Source organism: Neopelma chrysocephalum, unplaced genomic scaffold (genome assembly GCF_003984885.1).
Source record: "Neopelma chrysocephalum unplaced genomic scaffold, ASM398488v2 Primary Assembly neopelma1_97102, whole genome shotgun sequence".
Lineage (NCBI taxonomy): Eukaryota > Metazoa > Chordata > Aves > Passeriformes > Pipridae > Neopelma > Neopelma chrysocephalum.
In genome coordinates this window covers 4,881,424-4,899,613 of record NW_020925744.1, presented here as the reverse complement: position 1 = coordinate 4,899,613, position 18,190 = coordinate 4,881,424, and the positions used below count along the sequence as shown (strand labels likewise).

Here is an 18,190-nt window from a genome sequence, read left to right as displayed (position 1 = left end):
TGACCCTCGTGATAGGAAAGGATTGTGCTATGTAGGGGAGGAGATGAGTGTAACCCCAGATGGTGGGGGGACCCCCATTATACTTAGAACTGCCTTACTCCAGGCAGAAGGACATTTGTGCACACTGACTCTGACAGGCTGTTCCCAAACAATCGTTCTCCAGGGAGTTAGAAATCACGTGAAATTCCGTATTTCAGCTGTGTTACATGATCCAGAACTGAGGCTGATTACTTCCAGATTTGTGACCATTGACCTAAAATCCTTGCGTGACCTTTTCTTATGTCCTTTGGGCATGTGCCACAGCTGGTCTTGGATCATGATTGAATATTACTTTCTAGATTAGGCTGGTTAGCTGGCGAGTTTTTGCCAAATGGAGTTCTGAATGATAAGTGCTTTCTGCTTTTGGCTTTGTCCAGACAAGAATTTTAAATTTTTCTCCCTTACCTTACTGCCAGATTTTATTTAACAATCTTCCAGTTCTTGCCCCCCTTCTTTTTTTTTTCTTTTTTTAAAGTGTTGGTTTTGGTAGAAACTGGCCAGTGAATTTAAAAGTGCCTGAAATTTGCGAAGACAGGGAGAAAGGAACAAACAAGTAAGTGTTTAAAGCTGTTACATAAATCTAACTTCTATGAGGAAACCACACTACAAAAAGTACTTTGCTTCCAATTCAGTTTGGATTTGGTGGTTAAAGGTAATCAGCAAATTGTGTTTTCTCCTGTCGTGCTCTGCAAATGGTCATAGTCCACAAGCGTGATGGTTTGGGGTTTTTTTTTTGAAAACATTAAGACTGATCTGTAAATCAGTTGGAGCACTGAAATGTGTTGGGGGCAGTGGTTATCAGGTAGAGTAGGAAATAATGGGATGAAGTACTTGTCCATATGCTGCTTTCAATGAAAGTGGGATAACGATTCAACAGACTAGCTGATTTGTTTCATTGTCTTCTAAAATTCATGAGTACCAGTGTATAAAGAAAGCAGTAAGAAAAACAGAAGAAAAATGAATTTAAAAAAGAATGTGGATCTTAGTTCACAATACTCATTTAATCAGATACTTATGGAAGGATTGAGGTGGCTATCAAATAGATTAGTTAGCACAGCATTACAAAAGGAGTGCAGAAAGATACAGTCACAGAGTCCCTTGAAATCTGCTGACCTTCCTTAGTGGGAAGAATATTCAAAACACTGAGGATAGATGGGAAGCAGAGAAACGAGGAACAGATCCTCTTATAAGGTGTTTTCTACAACCCTTTTTCCTTCCCTCATATATTTTTCCAGTGTCTCTTTGCCTTCTTACTTACTCTTCTTTCTTACTTGCATTTTCAATTTGCTTTCTTGGTGGGAACAACAAAAGAATACTCATCCAACAGTAATTGTGTGTTTCTAGAATGCAGGAGTATAGCTGAGGACAAGTTGTCAGAAGGTTGTCATATAGGCAATTAGTAAATGCAACTTCTTATCACATCGTAGAGAGTACTATTTTTCTACTATTTTTACCCTGTCTTCTGAATGTGTATTACAAATATTAGGTGTATTTCATGCTGGGCTATCATCCCGATAGGCTACTCTTTTGAATGATGGCCATTTACCCATACCAAACTATTGAGTGAGGCTGGTTAAGATGGTGTGTACCATAATAATCCTGGTTCAAAGAGGAAGCAAAATTAACCTTCCAACCTCCTTCATTGTTAGGTTTCTCTTGTCAGTTGAATTTCTGTTGTTAATTTGTTGTTAAAACTGTTGGTGCCTCTTGCCCAGGGGGTAGTCAAACATGAGACTACTGCAGAGTCTGTCAACTGTGTACAAAAGCATGCTGATTTAACATGTCTGTATTTGGATAGCTAATATTTTATTTGGCTGTTCTTTTGAGAGTAAGTTTACATTGACATCCTCCTCTCTACCAGATGTGCTGTGTTTTGTTTTCTAACAAATTTAAACCTTCTGTGCTTCTATGAGTTCTTGACACAGGCAGTGGAAACGAATATTAATATTAAAAACATAAGGTTTAACATGTTGGACTGGAGGAGTCTTTCATCCAAGGACCAAGCTGAGGCCAGTAGTGTGACAATCTTTCAGAAAAACTAAGCTTAGAGAATCTCACACCATGATTCAAACAGCAAAACTAAAGGCTCAGAGTGAGTCTGAGACACAACTCTGCCTCCAAGGAAGAGATTAGCAGTGGTTTACTCTGATTAATGTAGATTCTTATTTTAAGAAGGTGAAGTTGTATCATCAGCAATAAAGAGGTCTTGTTGTACTTTTTAGACACTAGAAGGCCACTTCATACAAATCATCCGTAATTTCATCTCTATAGGCTCAGAATATTGTGTCATGTTAGATGTTTTCCACCTGTATGGATGTTCTTGTTTGCTGAAAGAGGTTTCTTACTATAACCAGAATTAAGTTTCTTGGAATTGTGTTTCTCTTAGCACAAAGACTATATGACAGCAATAGGTAAGGTACAGTTGTAGTCTTTCTGTGGTAGTTTCCTAATCTTTTTTGGACTTTAAAATACCATTACTGCTTTCCAGAAATGAAACTTTATTACATTATGAATATTACCTTTTTAATTTTGATTTTGTACTGAGTGATGAAGTGAGTTGAATCGGTATCCACTGTTGCCATCTTCTGCTTTGACTCCACTTGCAGCCCCAGGAAAATTCACATGGCTGAACTCATGTGTATATATATATATAAACACACATAAAGCTAGATTTTTATTTACACATATGTGCATATGCATGAAGATGTGTGGTTGTAAACCAGAAGTGTCAGGAATCTTTGATGGCTCAGTTCTTCCTGGTTCCCTCTGCTTCTGTATTTTATTGTTACTGAGTCCAGAAAGCTATTTCCCAAAAAGATCCGTGATACTTAGATGTGTTTAAGTACCTGGATTAAGTGGATGTCTTAGTGTGCTTTTCATGCCTTTCACTTCTCAGTAACAGAGTACAATACTGCTATGAGTCAAAAATAATAGTTTCAATTAATTAGTATGACAAACAAGTTCCTGTCAAGAAAGACCTAAAAGTCTACTTTAAAAGAAATGGTAATACTGCTTTAGTAGAATTTATGGAAGAGTCAACATGGTGACTTTGCCACTCAGCATTGCCAGTTGACTTATTTGGTAAAAGTATGTGTTTTGTCACTATTTTTCTTGTTGGGGGTATTGCCATCTCTTAAGTCCTAACATACTAGGTCAATCTTGTTTCTGCACAAACAGAAAGAACCAAACTCTTAGCTAGCATCAGATAATTGTGCAATTTCTTATGTAAGTGAAAATATTACTTAGCAGTTGATGCTTTACCACATGTCCTCAAAACAGATACATGGAGAAACATAACCAAGTCCCACCTCCCAGTCTGAGTGAGAAGTGACACTGCCCTTGTCTTTCTCTCTGCAGCTAGACTATTTTTGTCACTTGAAGCAGCATGAAATTTCATCCTCTCACTAGTTCAAAAGCAAGCATCCACAGAGTGTAGTTCCTTCTCAGTGGTCTCATTCTGTGGGTTCAGGTTGCCCTTCGCACATACCTGATAAAGCACTCATAGATACAATTATACGTATTAATGGAAAGACAAAGAGCTGAGATTTGTTACCTGAAAAAAAGTTGTTTTAAACTTTAGCATATGGGTTTTTCTTGGAAACAACAGTGTATTTTTAATCCCAGTGGAAGGATGTCATTATGAATGGTTATTGTACTTATGACAAAGTTATTTAAAATAAAAACACCTGTCCCAGCATATAAGAGCAATGTAGTTATACACTGGAAAAGCAACTGCAGTTGTGACAACAGTGGTTTTATTTGGTTTTTTTTATGGTGTAGTAAGATGGAGGTGAAAGTCTGGAATAGTAGAATGATTCAATACTGATTTCCTTCTGACATGGCGGATACTTGTCTTCTGTATTCAAAGCCTGTTTTATCAGTTTCTGATAAATATAAATTTGGCAGATCTGGGGATTGCAGTTCCACTCTGGCATTTCTGGAGATAACCTTGGAAAAAGAGGAGGTTCCCTATTGTTTTAATTTTTAAACATAAGTGTGTCTGCGACATTTTTTGTCTTTCCCTGCAAATAATCTAGAAGCTGACAGTAAGCATGTCATGTTTTGGGATATCTGTTCAGAACCATGAAGCTGTACACATACTTTAAGATTTGAAGCCTTACCATTTCACGGGAAACAAGCCGTGCACTTGATAAACAGATCCTGTTGGAAACTTCATTCTACCATGTGTATAAATGCCTTTTCTTTAATAAATAATAGTAGAACTGAGGTTCGGATCTTAAGTACATTCCTGTGAGCAGTGAGAATTATTAGCGTACTGCATGTCTCTAGCCTGCTAAACTGCAACATGAAAAGCTTTAGGAATAGAATAGTAAAAGAATTGATATTGCACAAGAGTATTTCTTTAATGAAAACTGTATGTAAAATGAAACATCAGAGAACCAGTCCACTGGTTGCTAAATGAATCAAAGTTTTTATGGCTAGTGGTTTTATGTACCTCATTTTTATGCATGTGATGGAGTCTAATAATTTCAGGCTGTTTTCCTACCCCTTTCTATGTCTTGCAGGCATACAAGAGTTTCCAGAAAATATAAAAAACTGTAAAGTCTTGACAGTTGTTGAGGCAAGCGTAAATCCCATTTCAAAGTAAGTTTGTAAATTTTTTTGATGTTTTATATTTGGTGCAAGTACTGCTGAGTCTTGAACTTGTCCCAGCCCTTGGAGGCAAGGGACAGAGTTACCTGAGAAGTATCTTCATTAACCTCTTGCACTGTGATCCAGTATGACTAGCTATCTCATTAAAGTATTTTGCCCAAGTTAATAGGCTATGTGGACAATCCTGCACTGTACCATGTAGCTTTCTCAGGTGGTTAAAATCAGTCACTTCTCTGTGAATGTAGAGAAATATCTGAAGAGATTTTTTTCCTGGTAACAAAAATCAATTTGCTCTAAAGCTTGTACCACTGTTTTTCAAACTTAGCTTGTATGAGTAGTTTCCCTGTCTCTTTCTATAGTGACAAAATCAATGGTCCAGAAGTAGCACTGCCAGAGATACAAGCCTTGCCCAACGTAACTGTTCTGGGGAGAAAAGGTGTTTGTGTATGTTTTAATCTATCCTCTTGTCTCTAATGAATGACTCCTCCACATTAAGTGTCAGGATATCACAAATACATGGCAAAACTACATTTATTTCTAGTTTTTATTGCCTGTAAATGTTGTTCTCAATACTTAAAATAATTATGAAACTAATCTTACAGAGAACAAGTATCTAGTGTGATTCTGTAGAAATTCACCCCCTTAATTTTAATGTTATCAATATGTAGGACTTCGGTACTTTACCGTTGCTTAAGAAAATATGACTTAATGCCTTGAATGTAATTGAAACTAAGGCACTACATTTTTTTACTTCTATATAGGCTTCCAGATGGATTTTCTCAACTGTTAAACCTAACACAGCTGTACCTGAATGATGCTTTTCTTGAGTTTTTGCCAGCCAATTTTGGCAGGTAAGTGGAATATGAAACTTAATATCTGCATATAGTTTTGAATTTTTGCAGAGCAGTTTCTGCTGCTTCTGAAGCAAAATGCATACTGGAGGAAAGGAAGAATTGTACATTTTGAATCCATTTATGCCACATAACAGTTACAGAAAAAAAATTCCCTGAATCTGTATCAGCAGTTTTTAATTTGACTTCTGAAGGACAGACAGAATGTTTATGAAGAGCCAAGAAATAAAACTCATTCACATATTTGCTTCTTTTACAACACAAGTCTGGTAAACATGAGAAACTTAGTAGTTTTGAAATTTGGGTTGTTTGTCATGTAATAATTGGAGCAAAGCAAGTAATGACAACTGTTATCCAACGTGTCCTGTACTGGATGCACAAATTATTTTATGCACAACAATAATTCTCTAAAGTCTCTTATTGTCAGGAATATTTCTGAAAAACTTGGCATATTTATGGTGTGCTGATTATGCAAAACTGCTGCATGTACAGCTTGAATACGAGATAAATACTAAACTCCTCCCTCTGAAAACAGATTAAATCTTGGAAGCAAAAGTGAAAGGGTAATGCTCTTGAAAGGAAAACTCCTAGATAAGCATAGTTCTTGTTCTTCTTATCATGATGATTTTAGCAATTTCTGCTGTTTCCCCCTCCTTACTTTTTGTTCTCTTTTCCTAGATTGTCATCTCCTTCCCCTCTCCACGTCCAGCAAGCATCTGTTAGTTAAGCAGTCATATTGCTGTGTGAAAACATTTGCCTTAGGCTGTATGGTTATATTTGGGTCAGCACAGTTTACAAGAGACTGGCAAAACCCCCAGACATAGTGCTGCAGCAGTTTGTCAGAGATGTACTATGGAAGATGAGCAGAAGTGCTCTCCACTAGTGACCATTAGTTTATTAGTCCTTCTCTCCTCTTCTCTGTCCAGTTGTTAGTCATTCCCTGATGAACGATTAAAACCACCAAATCTGTTACACACTCAGCTAACAAATAAAGCTCCTCCACAATTTTGCAGGAGCTTAATTATTGTGCTTGTTTCTAGTACACAAAGTTTGCATTTCAAAAGTCCTCATTAAGATTGAAGAAGAAATATCTGGAATGTACATAATCTTGATTGCCTATACTTTTTTTCTGTTCTGTTTTTTAATAGTGTAACCAAATTGCAATATTTTCTTACTGAAAAACAGGAACTAAGATGAAATTTAAGACTTCAGGTTAACACAGTTGATCCTTTAAGTAGCTAATCTTACATATAATTTAAAAAACCTCATTATCGTTTTTTCTTCATAACTGTCAGCTTCTGTAATGCTTAATGGTTGGTGAAATGGTGAAGTTAATTAGTAACAATGTAAGAATAAATTGGTTACTGAAGACAATTTGAAAGCCAATTCTCCAATATAGTGTTTCTCTGCATAGTTATGAAGAATTCTGCCTTGGTTTTTAAAGTCCAGTGACTTGTAGCATCTTAGCTTGTAACTAGGAGAATGAATCTGAAATTAAGACTTCTCTCATAAGTGTTGTCCCCCATTCTCTTACCTCCTGTTTTTCTAGTGTTCTCATATCCCTCAGTTTGTTAGACTAGACAAAATTCTGTTAGCCTCTGGTGTGGTAGGTTTTCCTGTGTGTTTGATTATATTAATATATCTTGGAAAAAGTTCCACTTTTAATTCATCTTATTTTTGACATAGAATGATGACCTATATAGCTGTATTTAAAATTCAAATTGAGATCTCTTCATGGAACACTTGTACAGTGTCAAGATTATCTACTTGTTTCTCTTGGAAATGTCTGTGGTTATGCTCTAGTGTTCCAATTATCCTTTTTTGCAGCTGCCTAGTATCATTTCCCATGTGACTGACTGATGTATTGGACAGTTCAGCTAGAAATGGCTGATGCCTACAAGGAAATCATAAGTACTTGACTTGGTGCTATGTCATTTTGTCCTTTTCCTATTATATTTTAGTACTTAAGGTTGTACAGGTTTTTCCCTACAGTGTCCTGTTAAATCACAGTATAATCTGTGACATCAGGCAACTTAAACATTTTTCCAATCCTATAAGGTTGCTATTAAATGTATGGAAGAGGATTGTCCCACAATGCTTCTTTGAAAACCTCTATTGGTAACATTCAGCCTGATGCTAGGGAAAGAAAACTTGTTATAATGCAGAATATATCTGTGCAGCATTTTATTACATTTACCTTTATGCTTTATTCTCACCTTCAAAATTTGTGCTAAAGCTTTGCATACTTTTAAAGTCAAGATTATCGAATCTTTTTTCCCCTTTTTATAAGTATTGCTGTCCTTCAGTGATGTTGTACTGATTCAGCCTCTTAGCTAAAGTTACTGAAAATCATCAGACTTTTGATTAAACGTGCCTGTTCCTTTGGAATTCTCAGGTAATAAAGTGTGTTTTTTTCCTCCACTCCCAAATTCTGATTTGAATGCACTGATATTGGCACAGATCACATCTGCCTTTTTACTATGCACAGAAATCTGAGAATGATTATGCTTATCTAAGAAAACCATACCTGTTGTATCAAAATGCATCATGTATATTTACATTTAAATACACGAATATATAGGCAGAGCATTCTAAACTTGAAACTCACCGCATGCTTATTTTTGAGACAGGCTTTTAGAAGGGAAACATTATTTGCTGATGAGTGTTTAAGATAAGCAAGAATTTTATCTTCAGTGTCATTCTAAACACTCTTGAGAATGTTGTCTATAATGGGGTATTGCTTCCAGAGGCTTTTTACTGTGGTGTTGCAATTAATTTACTTTAAATCTGCTCTCTCAACAATTTGCCAGTAGTATTTGCAGTAGTAGATGTTTTTAGTAGTATCTACTGTGAGATAGATAATAGATAATGGCCCATCTTCGCGAACGAAGATTTGGGGAAAGGTCTTTTACCTTTCCAGCCTGCGCAATGGATTTTTTTAGGTGAGACACAGCCTGCGCTGAACTGAGCCCACCCTTTAATCCTAAGGTTCATCTGCCGGGGCCAAGCAAGCTTGGACAATGGCAGTGAGGTCCTCAGGACGTAGGTTTGTTTAGAGTGTCCTTCTCATAGATGGATGGCCACACAGGGCTAACGACCTCCATCAGGCCAGGAGACCGGGATTTGAACCCGTGGTCGCAGCAGTGAAAGTCCTGCACGCTAACCACTAGGCCACCAGGGGTCTCTACTGTGAGATATCTTTTACATAAATATACAGTGATAATCAAATTAGGGTCTTAATTTAATTACGTATGTGTATGTAGATCTTTTGCTGAAAGTTTTGCACATGCAACCTGCTACAGGAGCACTATATTTCAGTCCTCTTGCCTTTATATTTTAGTTACAATTTAAAATAAAAATATTCCGCTTTAGGAGAACTGCAAAGAAGGTGAAAAATAAGGAACATCTCCCTATGAAATATTTTTAGCTTTCCAAGGAATGACTGCTTGTTGAACAGCAAGTTTCTAAGTTTACCTGCTATATGTTTCTTTTATATGTTTTACAGATAGTATAGTTCTAAGAGATCAGATTTAGGGAGACTGTTGATCTTCTGGCAAGTTGTTCACATAGAGATTTAATTTTTTTTAAAAGTTGAGCTGCAATTTAAAAATAGGCTAAGTTGGTTACGATTAAAGAACAATACTGAAAACATAATCTTTAGACCGTTACGGAAGGTGTACTTTCAGTTACTAATAGTAATACCTGTTGCAGCTTTGTGCTTAGCTGCAATTATATCTGTGGTGATGGGTTTTTCAAGTTCAGAAGTTAAATATTTCTGTAGAAGTATGACAAATCTTTGTGACAGAATGGCACAGGTAATATATATGCTGCTATTATGACTTCTATTTTTCCTGTAGTATAGGTGACCTGTGGTTCTCTGTATTTCTTGTCCAAATTAAACGGCAATTTTTCAAGTCCGTTGTCATTGTTCAGGTGTTTAGCATGGATTGATGTTGGATGCTTAGCACCAGCAGTTTAAAGACTGGCTAGACTGAGTATTTGATGTGCGTTATTATTTTAAACTGGAATTAGCTCTTCTAGTCATAACAGAAGTGCAAACTGCTTCAGTCCAGTATTTCTCATCAGTTACTGCAAGAAAATTACTCGTTTAGACACAGCCTGTATCTCCTAGCCAGGAGAGGTTGAGGACGTTTCCCTAGTAACTTCTGTGTAGTTCTACACATAAGAAAATCACAATTTTTATCTTCAGTTTCTTAGGGTTAGCTGAAGAAAGATCAGCACATGAAACAAGGTGATAAAGCTATGAACCTTTCTGTCACCAAAGGCAGTCTTTCAGTTCACAGAATTAGCTTATTACAGGTGTAGTACAGTCAATTCTGCTATTTTGTCAGTTCTGGCTAAAGTCAGCAAAGTGTGGGTGTGTGTACTTATAGTTTACATGTGAATGGAGGTTTGCTTCCACTGCATTCAAGAGAAATTTGACTGCATACAAATGTTGTGAAGAAAAACTACGAACTCTGTAGCTGTTTTCCCTGTAATCCAAGCAAAACACTACCTGAAGCCTAATGCTCTGTTTGGCTCAGAAATCAGAGCCCAAAATGACCATTCACATCTGGGGGTTCTTCTGTTTTGTACCAGATTGGTATCTTAGGGTGCAGGTAAGGTAAGACAGCGAGGAAGTCCTTCCCACTTATGTCCTAGATGAACAGAGATGATATTACCATGAATGAGATTTATATTAGCGTATTCTTTCAGCACTGTTAGGATGGTTGTTGGTGGCTCTTTGTAGAAGTTGGAGGGAGGAGGTTGCCCTCCAGCAATTGCTACCAGATGGCAAATACTGCTTGCAGTGCTGGGATACGCTGACCTCTGCTCTGTTTCAAGGTGGTTCTTACATCTTAGGTTATTTCTGGGCATGGCTACTTTCAAACTAATCCAAAAATGAATTAATGTCTAGAGGAAAAGTAGATACTGTTTTTAGCTTTTTATTTCTACTTTACGTATAGTTCTTACAACTTAGTAAAAATTAAGGGTTTTGTCTCCGTCCTTACAATGCAATAGTTAAGCAACTTCAGGAAAGACTGGTCTGTTCACTAAACTCATTTCTGAGTCAGGGAACTTAATGCCCTGTTTTGTATTGTATGAGGGCTGTCATTGGGTCACATGTGGAACTTATTACAATTGTCATTACAATCCTGTCTGTATTTAAACCAAACTCAGTTTCTGTGTTTTGTTTAACAAGTATAATCTTGTCCCTGCTGTCCTGATATAAAAAAATTTCACTGGGAATGGTACATTGCTTGTATGTCAGGACTGCTTTGAACTTACCTTGGCCAAGCAGTTGAGTTTGGGATTTAGAGGTTATTTGTCTTGCAACCAAAGATTTACTGAAAGAAAGGTCAAACCACCTTCTAACAGAAATATCAAAATGGATTAAGAAGCTGACTAGAAAGAGAATATGGAAGGAAATCCAAAATAAATGTAAAGGTTGTTTTTAATCCAGTGGAAGACCACAGGTATTCTTCTGATGAGGCTTTTTATATTAAATTGTTTAATACATTTCCAGTATTAGAAATCAAACATCTTAAATTGTGCAAAGTGATCCTGCCTTTCTAATGCTTCCTGTGTACTTCTATATATGATTACATATACCTGTAATTAATCCAGTGAAGTGCTTCAAAATCTTTGGGATGAAGGAAAACAAATGTGTTCAAACAGGTTCAGAAAAGCTGGCAAGATCTAGTTTATTTGTCACTTTACCAAAACCAAACCTCAGCAAATAAATGAATTTCAAATAACATGCAAATTCTTGCACAAAATGTACGTGTAATATTAGAGAAAAAAAATTTCAAACTTGTAGATTTTTTTAAATTCAGTAATATGATTAAGTTCAGAGATAGGTTTTGTCATAAAATACAGATTATCATGATAATTCGTTATGTCTTTCTGTTACAGATTAACTAAACTCCAGATACTGGAACTTAGAGAAAACCAGTTAAAAATATTGCCAAAGTAAGTATAGTATAGTTTTAGAAATTCTTACAGCATTTGCTTTAACAGTAAATCCAATTGTACCTCTCTCGTAAAATCTGGTATCTTTCTAATCCATGCCTTGCAGTTCTCACTTTTTTCATCAAACAAGCCCAGGCTGATGGTGATGCAGTTCCTGCTGTTTCTGTGAACAAGAGCAATGCTGTGAATTTTCCAGCTGTGACTCTGGAGCTCTGTGCAGTTTAACAAGGGTATAAAAGGTCAATGAAAAGAGAAACAGATCCCAAAGACGGGAGGTGAATAACCAGCTGTAGAATCATGAATTTGTTGTGGTGTACTGGAAGAAGGGTCTTCCTCTGGCAACAGAAATTGGTAGAGAGGTGTTGGTTTTGGTGGATGTAATAAGTTTTGGTGGAGGAGGACTTAACAATTGAATATTCACTCTCTCCAACTCAAATGTTAGGAGACACTTGCATACAGTAGGCTGAATTGTAAATTTCCAGCCCTTCAAGTACAACAGCCAGTTTTCCTATGCTAATTATATGCGTAAACATCACCAAGGAATATGTTCTCTTAGGATTCCCTTTTTGCGTGCCTAGATACTATACGATGGAGTCTGCGATATCAAGATACCAGAACTTGTATCTGAAATGACATGTACAGCATCAGAAAGTGTGAATTTACATCTTTGAAGACTGAAGCATTCTGCTCATTCATACTCTCAATCCTCCTCTTTGGCTCTTCCTACTATCACTGATTTTCAGTTGAAAAAAATTAGAAGGCGTGTAGTTTGGGGCCTTGCTCTGTAAATGAAGTTACTCCCAATTGAGAAACAATAGCTATAATTAAAGCTTACAGCTAATACAGGCTCTGTAAACACTGATCTTTGTACTTCAAGTGTTTATTTCGCCAAACTCTTTTATGAAGCCACAAGTATTGAGGCCATGTTGCTGAGAACACAGCTGTGCTGGGCAGGGCACGTCTCAAGGATGACGGACCACCGCCTCCCTAAGATCTTGCTTTATGGTGAACTTGCCACCGGCTGCCACATGAGAGGAGCCCTGAAGAGAAGATACAAGGACTCCCTGAAACAACATCTCAGCCTTGGCCATATTGATCAACATAAGTGGTCTACTCTGGCCTCCAATTGGGAGATCTGGAGACACACTATCTGTAACGCTGCTGATGCCTTTGAGAAAGCATGCAGGATCACCCTTGAGGAGAAAAGGCAACGCAGAAAGAATCGTGTCTTGCAGAATTTACCACCTAAGGAGTCTTTCTGCTGTGCCTTTTGCAATCAGACATACCTGTCTTGTATTGGCCATTTTAGCCACCAGCGCACTTGTGACAAACGTGGGTAGAGACCTTTCCCAAATCTTCGTTCGTGAAGCTCAGCCATGATGACAGCTAATACAGATTTTGTTTATAAGATCACTATGACTTTAACTGCCATAATTAACACTAACAGCACGAATTACACGCAGAGTGTTAAAAGTGTAGTTTACTCTTGTAGTGATAAGAGATTTTTAAACAAATTCTGTAATGTAGTTAAGCCAAACACACTTTTTGTTGAAGCTGCTGGGAATTTTTTTTATTGACTTCAGTGTTTTCAAAGTTTCATCCTTGCTGTAAAACTAATCAGCAGCTATCATGAAGATATCCTCTGCTTCACCTCCATAGTGATCTACAGTACATGCTGAGCTGCCACCTTTATTATTCTGTTCTGGTACTCTAGTGGAACATGTTATACAGCTTCATACATATATAAATATATAAATACATATATACATATATAAATACATATATATATATACATATATATGTGTATATATACATATATACATATATAAAATCCAATGGAGTTTTTTTGGTCTAATAAGATGGAGCAATACATGCTAATATTTTTGCTATGAAATACCACTGTCTTTTCATGTTTTCCTGTGACTTTCATCTTTTAATATTTTCATTCATTTCATATATTCATTTTAATATTTTCATTCTTGCAGCAAATTCTTTCCTATTTGTAATGAGAAATGTATTTGGATAAATTTCTACAAAATCAAACTAGTCATCTTGCTGAGTAAAACACGCACATAATTTTTGGCACTAAAACATGAAGCACTTGAAAGAATGTTAATGCCAACACACTAAATCAACCTTGCTTTATGCCAAATCCATCATTTTGCTTGGAGCTTATCTACTGTAGAGGCTACAAAACTGGCAGCATTAAAATGCTAACAAGATAGATGAAAATATTTCTACTGAAAGGAGAGCAAAACCGTTACTAATTTAGAGGCATTTCTCTGGTAGGTAAATTGAGAAAATGGTCCAGTGGAAATATAGTAAGTTTATCTTTTATTTTTTTAAGCTTCTGCGGCCTAATTGTCAATAAAAAGAGTAAGCTTTTTAGAAAGAAGAAAGTTATTTGGGAGTGTAATTACAATAATTCAGAGCCCAATCTTGCTATCGCACACATTGAATTGTGTGCCCCTTGAAGTAAGCTATGGTGTTAACCTTAGTGAAGCTGTCTGTATGGGTCATCAAAATTTGAGGCATAATTTAGACTACTAGATCCATTAATGTTGGGTTGTTTTGACAGCAAGTTTAATAATATAAATTATGAAAGAGACTTCTAGTTCATGGGAAGGCTTACATAGCGCTGTGTCAAAGAAAGAAATGGGTATAACTCAGTGATGTAGTAAATGTTTGTTTCCACTTCCTTTGACATGGAATTTTCCTGCTGCCTTAACATTATTTGAAGCCTTGTTTGCCTTTTGTCTGAAGGCATAGTTGGTCTATAAACAATACAGAAAATCAAGGAGATACTAGTCAAAGAACAGCTGAAAGTGCTGTAGATTCTGCAGGCAGTGGGGAAAGGGAGGAATATTACTGAGACCTTTGTCCTGCAACATTTGTGTATGTTTTATAGTTGAGTGGATGTGTTTGCCAGATTACAGACTTTTTGGCAAGGAAAAGAAGGGCCCCAAATCAATAATTTGTTATCCTGTCAGTGTTACATAACATTGGTTTGTGTGGTGTGGTCTATAAAGTTTTGAAAGCTGCAGAATGCTGTGTTAAATACATTAAGGAAGTCTTCAGCAGTGCTTCTGTAAGACTCAATTTTGTTAGGAACATAACAGCACTAAAATTGATATTGGCATGGTCTCATAAAGCTTTGAGAGATTCAGCTTATGCAGTATTTCAGAGGGACTTATATAATTTTTGTTAGAATTGAGAAAAGAATGTTAGCAGTTGACTAACAGCATTCATCCTGTTCATTAGCTTCAGGAAATGGGAAAACTGTTTCCCATATTCTTCTGGAAGGAGCCTTTTCATGTTTTTGTTCTTTCCTTCTCTGAGACAGTAGGAATGTGAGTTAAAGGCTTTCCTTTAAAGCCTGTGTATACTATGCAAAAAATGTACAAAAAAAGGCTTCTGCTTTTCTCTTGGTCATGTGTTAACCTACTTATGCTAAATTCCTAGTTGTTTCCTAGGGTAATTATTTAATGAAAATCAAATTTATAGGCTAATGTTGAGTCTTCTTCTTGGAGATTATTTCATATGTAGTATTAATAGTCACATTAACTTAGTTTCAATAAATAAGGCATTTTTCAATATAATATTTTTGAAGTGTATACTCAGAGCAGCTGTAGAGCTTCCTGTGTTTGAAGAACTGAAGCTTTGCATAGCTGCATAGAGCATCTTGTGCTCATGCCGTTGTTTCTTATAGGTACTAGTGTTGATAGATATATTCTGATAATATAAAAGACTGTACCATTTAGAAGCTCTTTAATTTAATTTTTGCAGGATTTTATAGTATTTACCCAGTTGTAGTTTGTATGTAAAAGTTTTAGATATTACTTATTGTTCTAGGGAAATCTGTTATTAAATAAATATGGAACATAATGTCATGTGAGGAATTAATAGCCCCTTTGAAAATACTTTTAAGTAGAACTGCTGATGACTGTGAAGTATGCAGTGTAGTCCACCATGTGCAGTGATCGATAATCTCTGGGGGGGTCTCCAAAATAAGCTTAAATGGAGGAAAAATGTTTCATAAACACAGCTTGAAATAATAGATTTTACTTTTATTTCAGTCATTGATTTAATCTCTGCTGTTAGTTAGCTTGAAGAGTATTGATATGTCACAAAATCCAAATTAGTAATTTGATTTAATGTATGACAAGAGAAATAATTAGGATTCCAGACCATATCACATGGAAGCAACTCTGTCAGCAGCCTGGAGAGGGAGAAGGGTGTTGTTGATTACTGTGATTCAATAGTAGCCTTTTATGTTTTAACTAATCATTAGGCAGTAGTCTTTCTTTAAGAGGAAGACATATCGTTAACCAGCCTTTGGCTGCTGAAAGGACCTATTGAGACTGAAGGTGAAAAGCTGAACCACTCAAAAGAGATGCTTCACTGTGTTACTCTTTGTCATAAAAATTACTCTTCTGGTCTTTAGTTGTTGTAAACTGATCTGTGGGTGAGTTGCAGTGCACTCTTCGTGTGACAATCAACAGTTTTCACAGTCATTAGTATGTGTCTGGTTGAATAGTGTGTGAAAAATTTACCTTATTCAGGTATCATTCCAGTTAAAAATAACATCACTATGTACTGATTAAAATAATACATTTTTGTGAATACTGGAAGACTTGATGTAACTGATATTTTCTTAGATGTAATTCTTTTTTAATTCTCTTCCTCTGCAGAACCATGTCCAGACTTACTCAGTTGGAGAGACTGGACTTAGGAAGTAATGAATTCACAGAAGTGGTGAGTTTTTCGTTAGTAACAGAGCTTTGCATCTTTTATAAATCTCTTTGTCCTTTGATCTGTTTTTAATAAATATGAAAATGTAAACATCAACTTAAGAGTTCTCTACTGAGCAAGTATTATGTATACCCTATGCTATTTTATGTAGCCTGTTATAAAATTATAAATATGAATACATATTTCCATTTTAAAATAAGAGTCTGTCTCTGGTTACTGTACTGATAAATAATTAATAGTAATATGTGAATTATAAACATAATTGTTTGCCTTATAATGAGTTCTAGACACTTACTGGTTATCATGTATTTAATGTTACAAGTTCCGTGCATAACCTGCTTTTATTGTTGTGCACAGACTATTTAGACCCAAGAGACACTGTATTAATTTTGAGTTTGAATATTGTTCAAAGCAGGATTTACAGTTGAGGTGCTTAGTTTTTTCTTTCAACATGCATTAACTTTTTTCCTATTCTTGATCTCACAGACAAGTATATCTTGTGTTTAGAGTTACTTAATATCTGCTTCTGCTTCCCTGGGTAAAGAAATCGAAATAGAAGTATTGTGAAATGTGCTGACCTGTAATACAATAAAGTCAAGCCTTTGTGAGCCAGTAGTAGAACATGCAAAGCTGAACACTTGCCTAGTGGTATGGTCTGGCAGATAGGGCAGTGTATTTAAGGAGTTGTTCATTATTATTGTTATACTTCTAGCCATTACCATATTCTCATCACAGGGTAGATATTTGTGTGGGAGCCTTAAACTAATGTGTTCAGGCCCACATTAAGCCATAACAGCCAGGAACTAAGCATAGGCTGTAAAGTTACCTGTTTGGCTATATTTTTGGCTGTTTGCTTTGTCTCTGCCAGCCTTTTAGCTACAAGAGCCAACTACTGGTAACTTACTTCACTAAGATCTTACGGTAAAAGCACAAAAAGGTTGTTGATTACTGTGACTCAATAGTGGCCTTTTCTGTTTTAACTAATCATTAGGCTTGTTTTGGATAAACATCTCTCTGAATGGTAGCCTTTAATGAGGCATTTCTCTTGGAAAATGAGTTATTAGGAGTCAGGATTGCAACTTATGCAGGAATCCTGTATACTTACCATATAACAAAATGTAGTTAGCATTTAGCTGAACCTGGTGTAGTTCCTAAGGTGCCGTTGTAATGGAAACACAATCCTGCACTTCACTTTGTGAATGGAGTGTTTTGCTTGCATCATGGAGATTGTACCCTTTTTTGATAGAAAAATCAAAATTGTTTCCACAAGAAAATAATCACTGGGATTTTTGAAAAACAGGTTTTCTGAGTAAGTGGAACCTAAGGGTTTGTAGACCTCCTCCATGAAGGAAGAAATGAAACACATAATAGGTACTTATTGTGGTCTCTATTGAAAAATAATACTTTCTGACAAAAAGAGAAAAATAAGAAAAAAGAGAAGAGAAAAAAGAGAAAAAAAGAGAAGAGAAAAAAAGAGAAGAGAAAAAAGAGAAAAAAAGAGAAGAGAAAAAAGAGAGAAAAGAAGAGAAAAAAGAAAAGAAGAGAAAAAAGAGAAAGAAGAGAAAGAAGAGAAAAAAGAGAAAAAAGAGAAAAAAAAGAAGAGAAAGAAGAGAAAAAAGAGAAAAGAAGAGAAGAGAAAAAAGAGAAAAAAGAGAAAAGAAGAGAAAAAAGAGAAAAGAAGAGAAAAAAGAGAAAAGAAGAGAAAGAAGAGAAAAAAGAGAAAAGAAGAGAAAAAAGAGAAAAGAAGAGAAAAAAGAGAAAAGAAGAGAAAAAAGAGAAAAAAGAAAAGAAGAGAAAAAAGAGAAAAGAAGAGAAAGAAGAGAAAAGAGAAAAAAGAGAAAAGAAGAGAAGAGAAAAAAGAGAAAAAAGAGAAAAAAGAGAAAAAGAAGAGAAAAAGGAGAAAAGAAGGGAAAAAAAGAGAAAAAAGAGAAAAAAGAGAAAAGAAGAGAAAAAAGAGAAAA

At 35.8% G+C, this 18,190-nt stretch overlaps 1 protein-coding gene across 6 annotated transcripts in view; it reads left to right on the top strand.

Annotated features, from left to right (window-relative positions):
• The window catches only part of ERBIN (erbb2 interacting protein), a 116,066-nt gene that overhangs the window by 64,639 nt on the left and 33,237 nt on the right, over positions 1 to 18,190 (top strand). For all 6 annotated transcript variants that reach the window (XM_027671377.1, XM_027671375.1, XM_027671378.1 and 3 more), the window contains exons 6-9: positions 4,566 to 4,644; positions 5,415 to 5,504; positions 11,421 to 11,477; positions 16,169 to 16,232. In XM_027671377.1, coding sequence (XP_027527178.1) covers positions 4,566 to 4,644; positions 5,415 to 5,504; positions 11,421 to 11,477; positions 16,169 to 16,232 — 290 coding nt within the window. The remainder of the gene's footprint in view (positions 1 to 4,565; positions 4,645 to 5,414; positions 5,505 to 11,420; positions 11,478 to 16,168; positions 16,233 to 18,190) is intronic.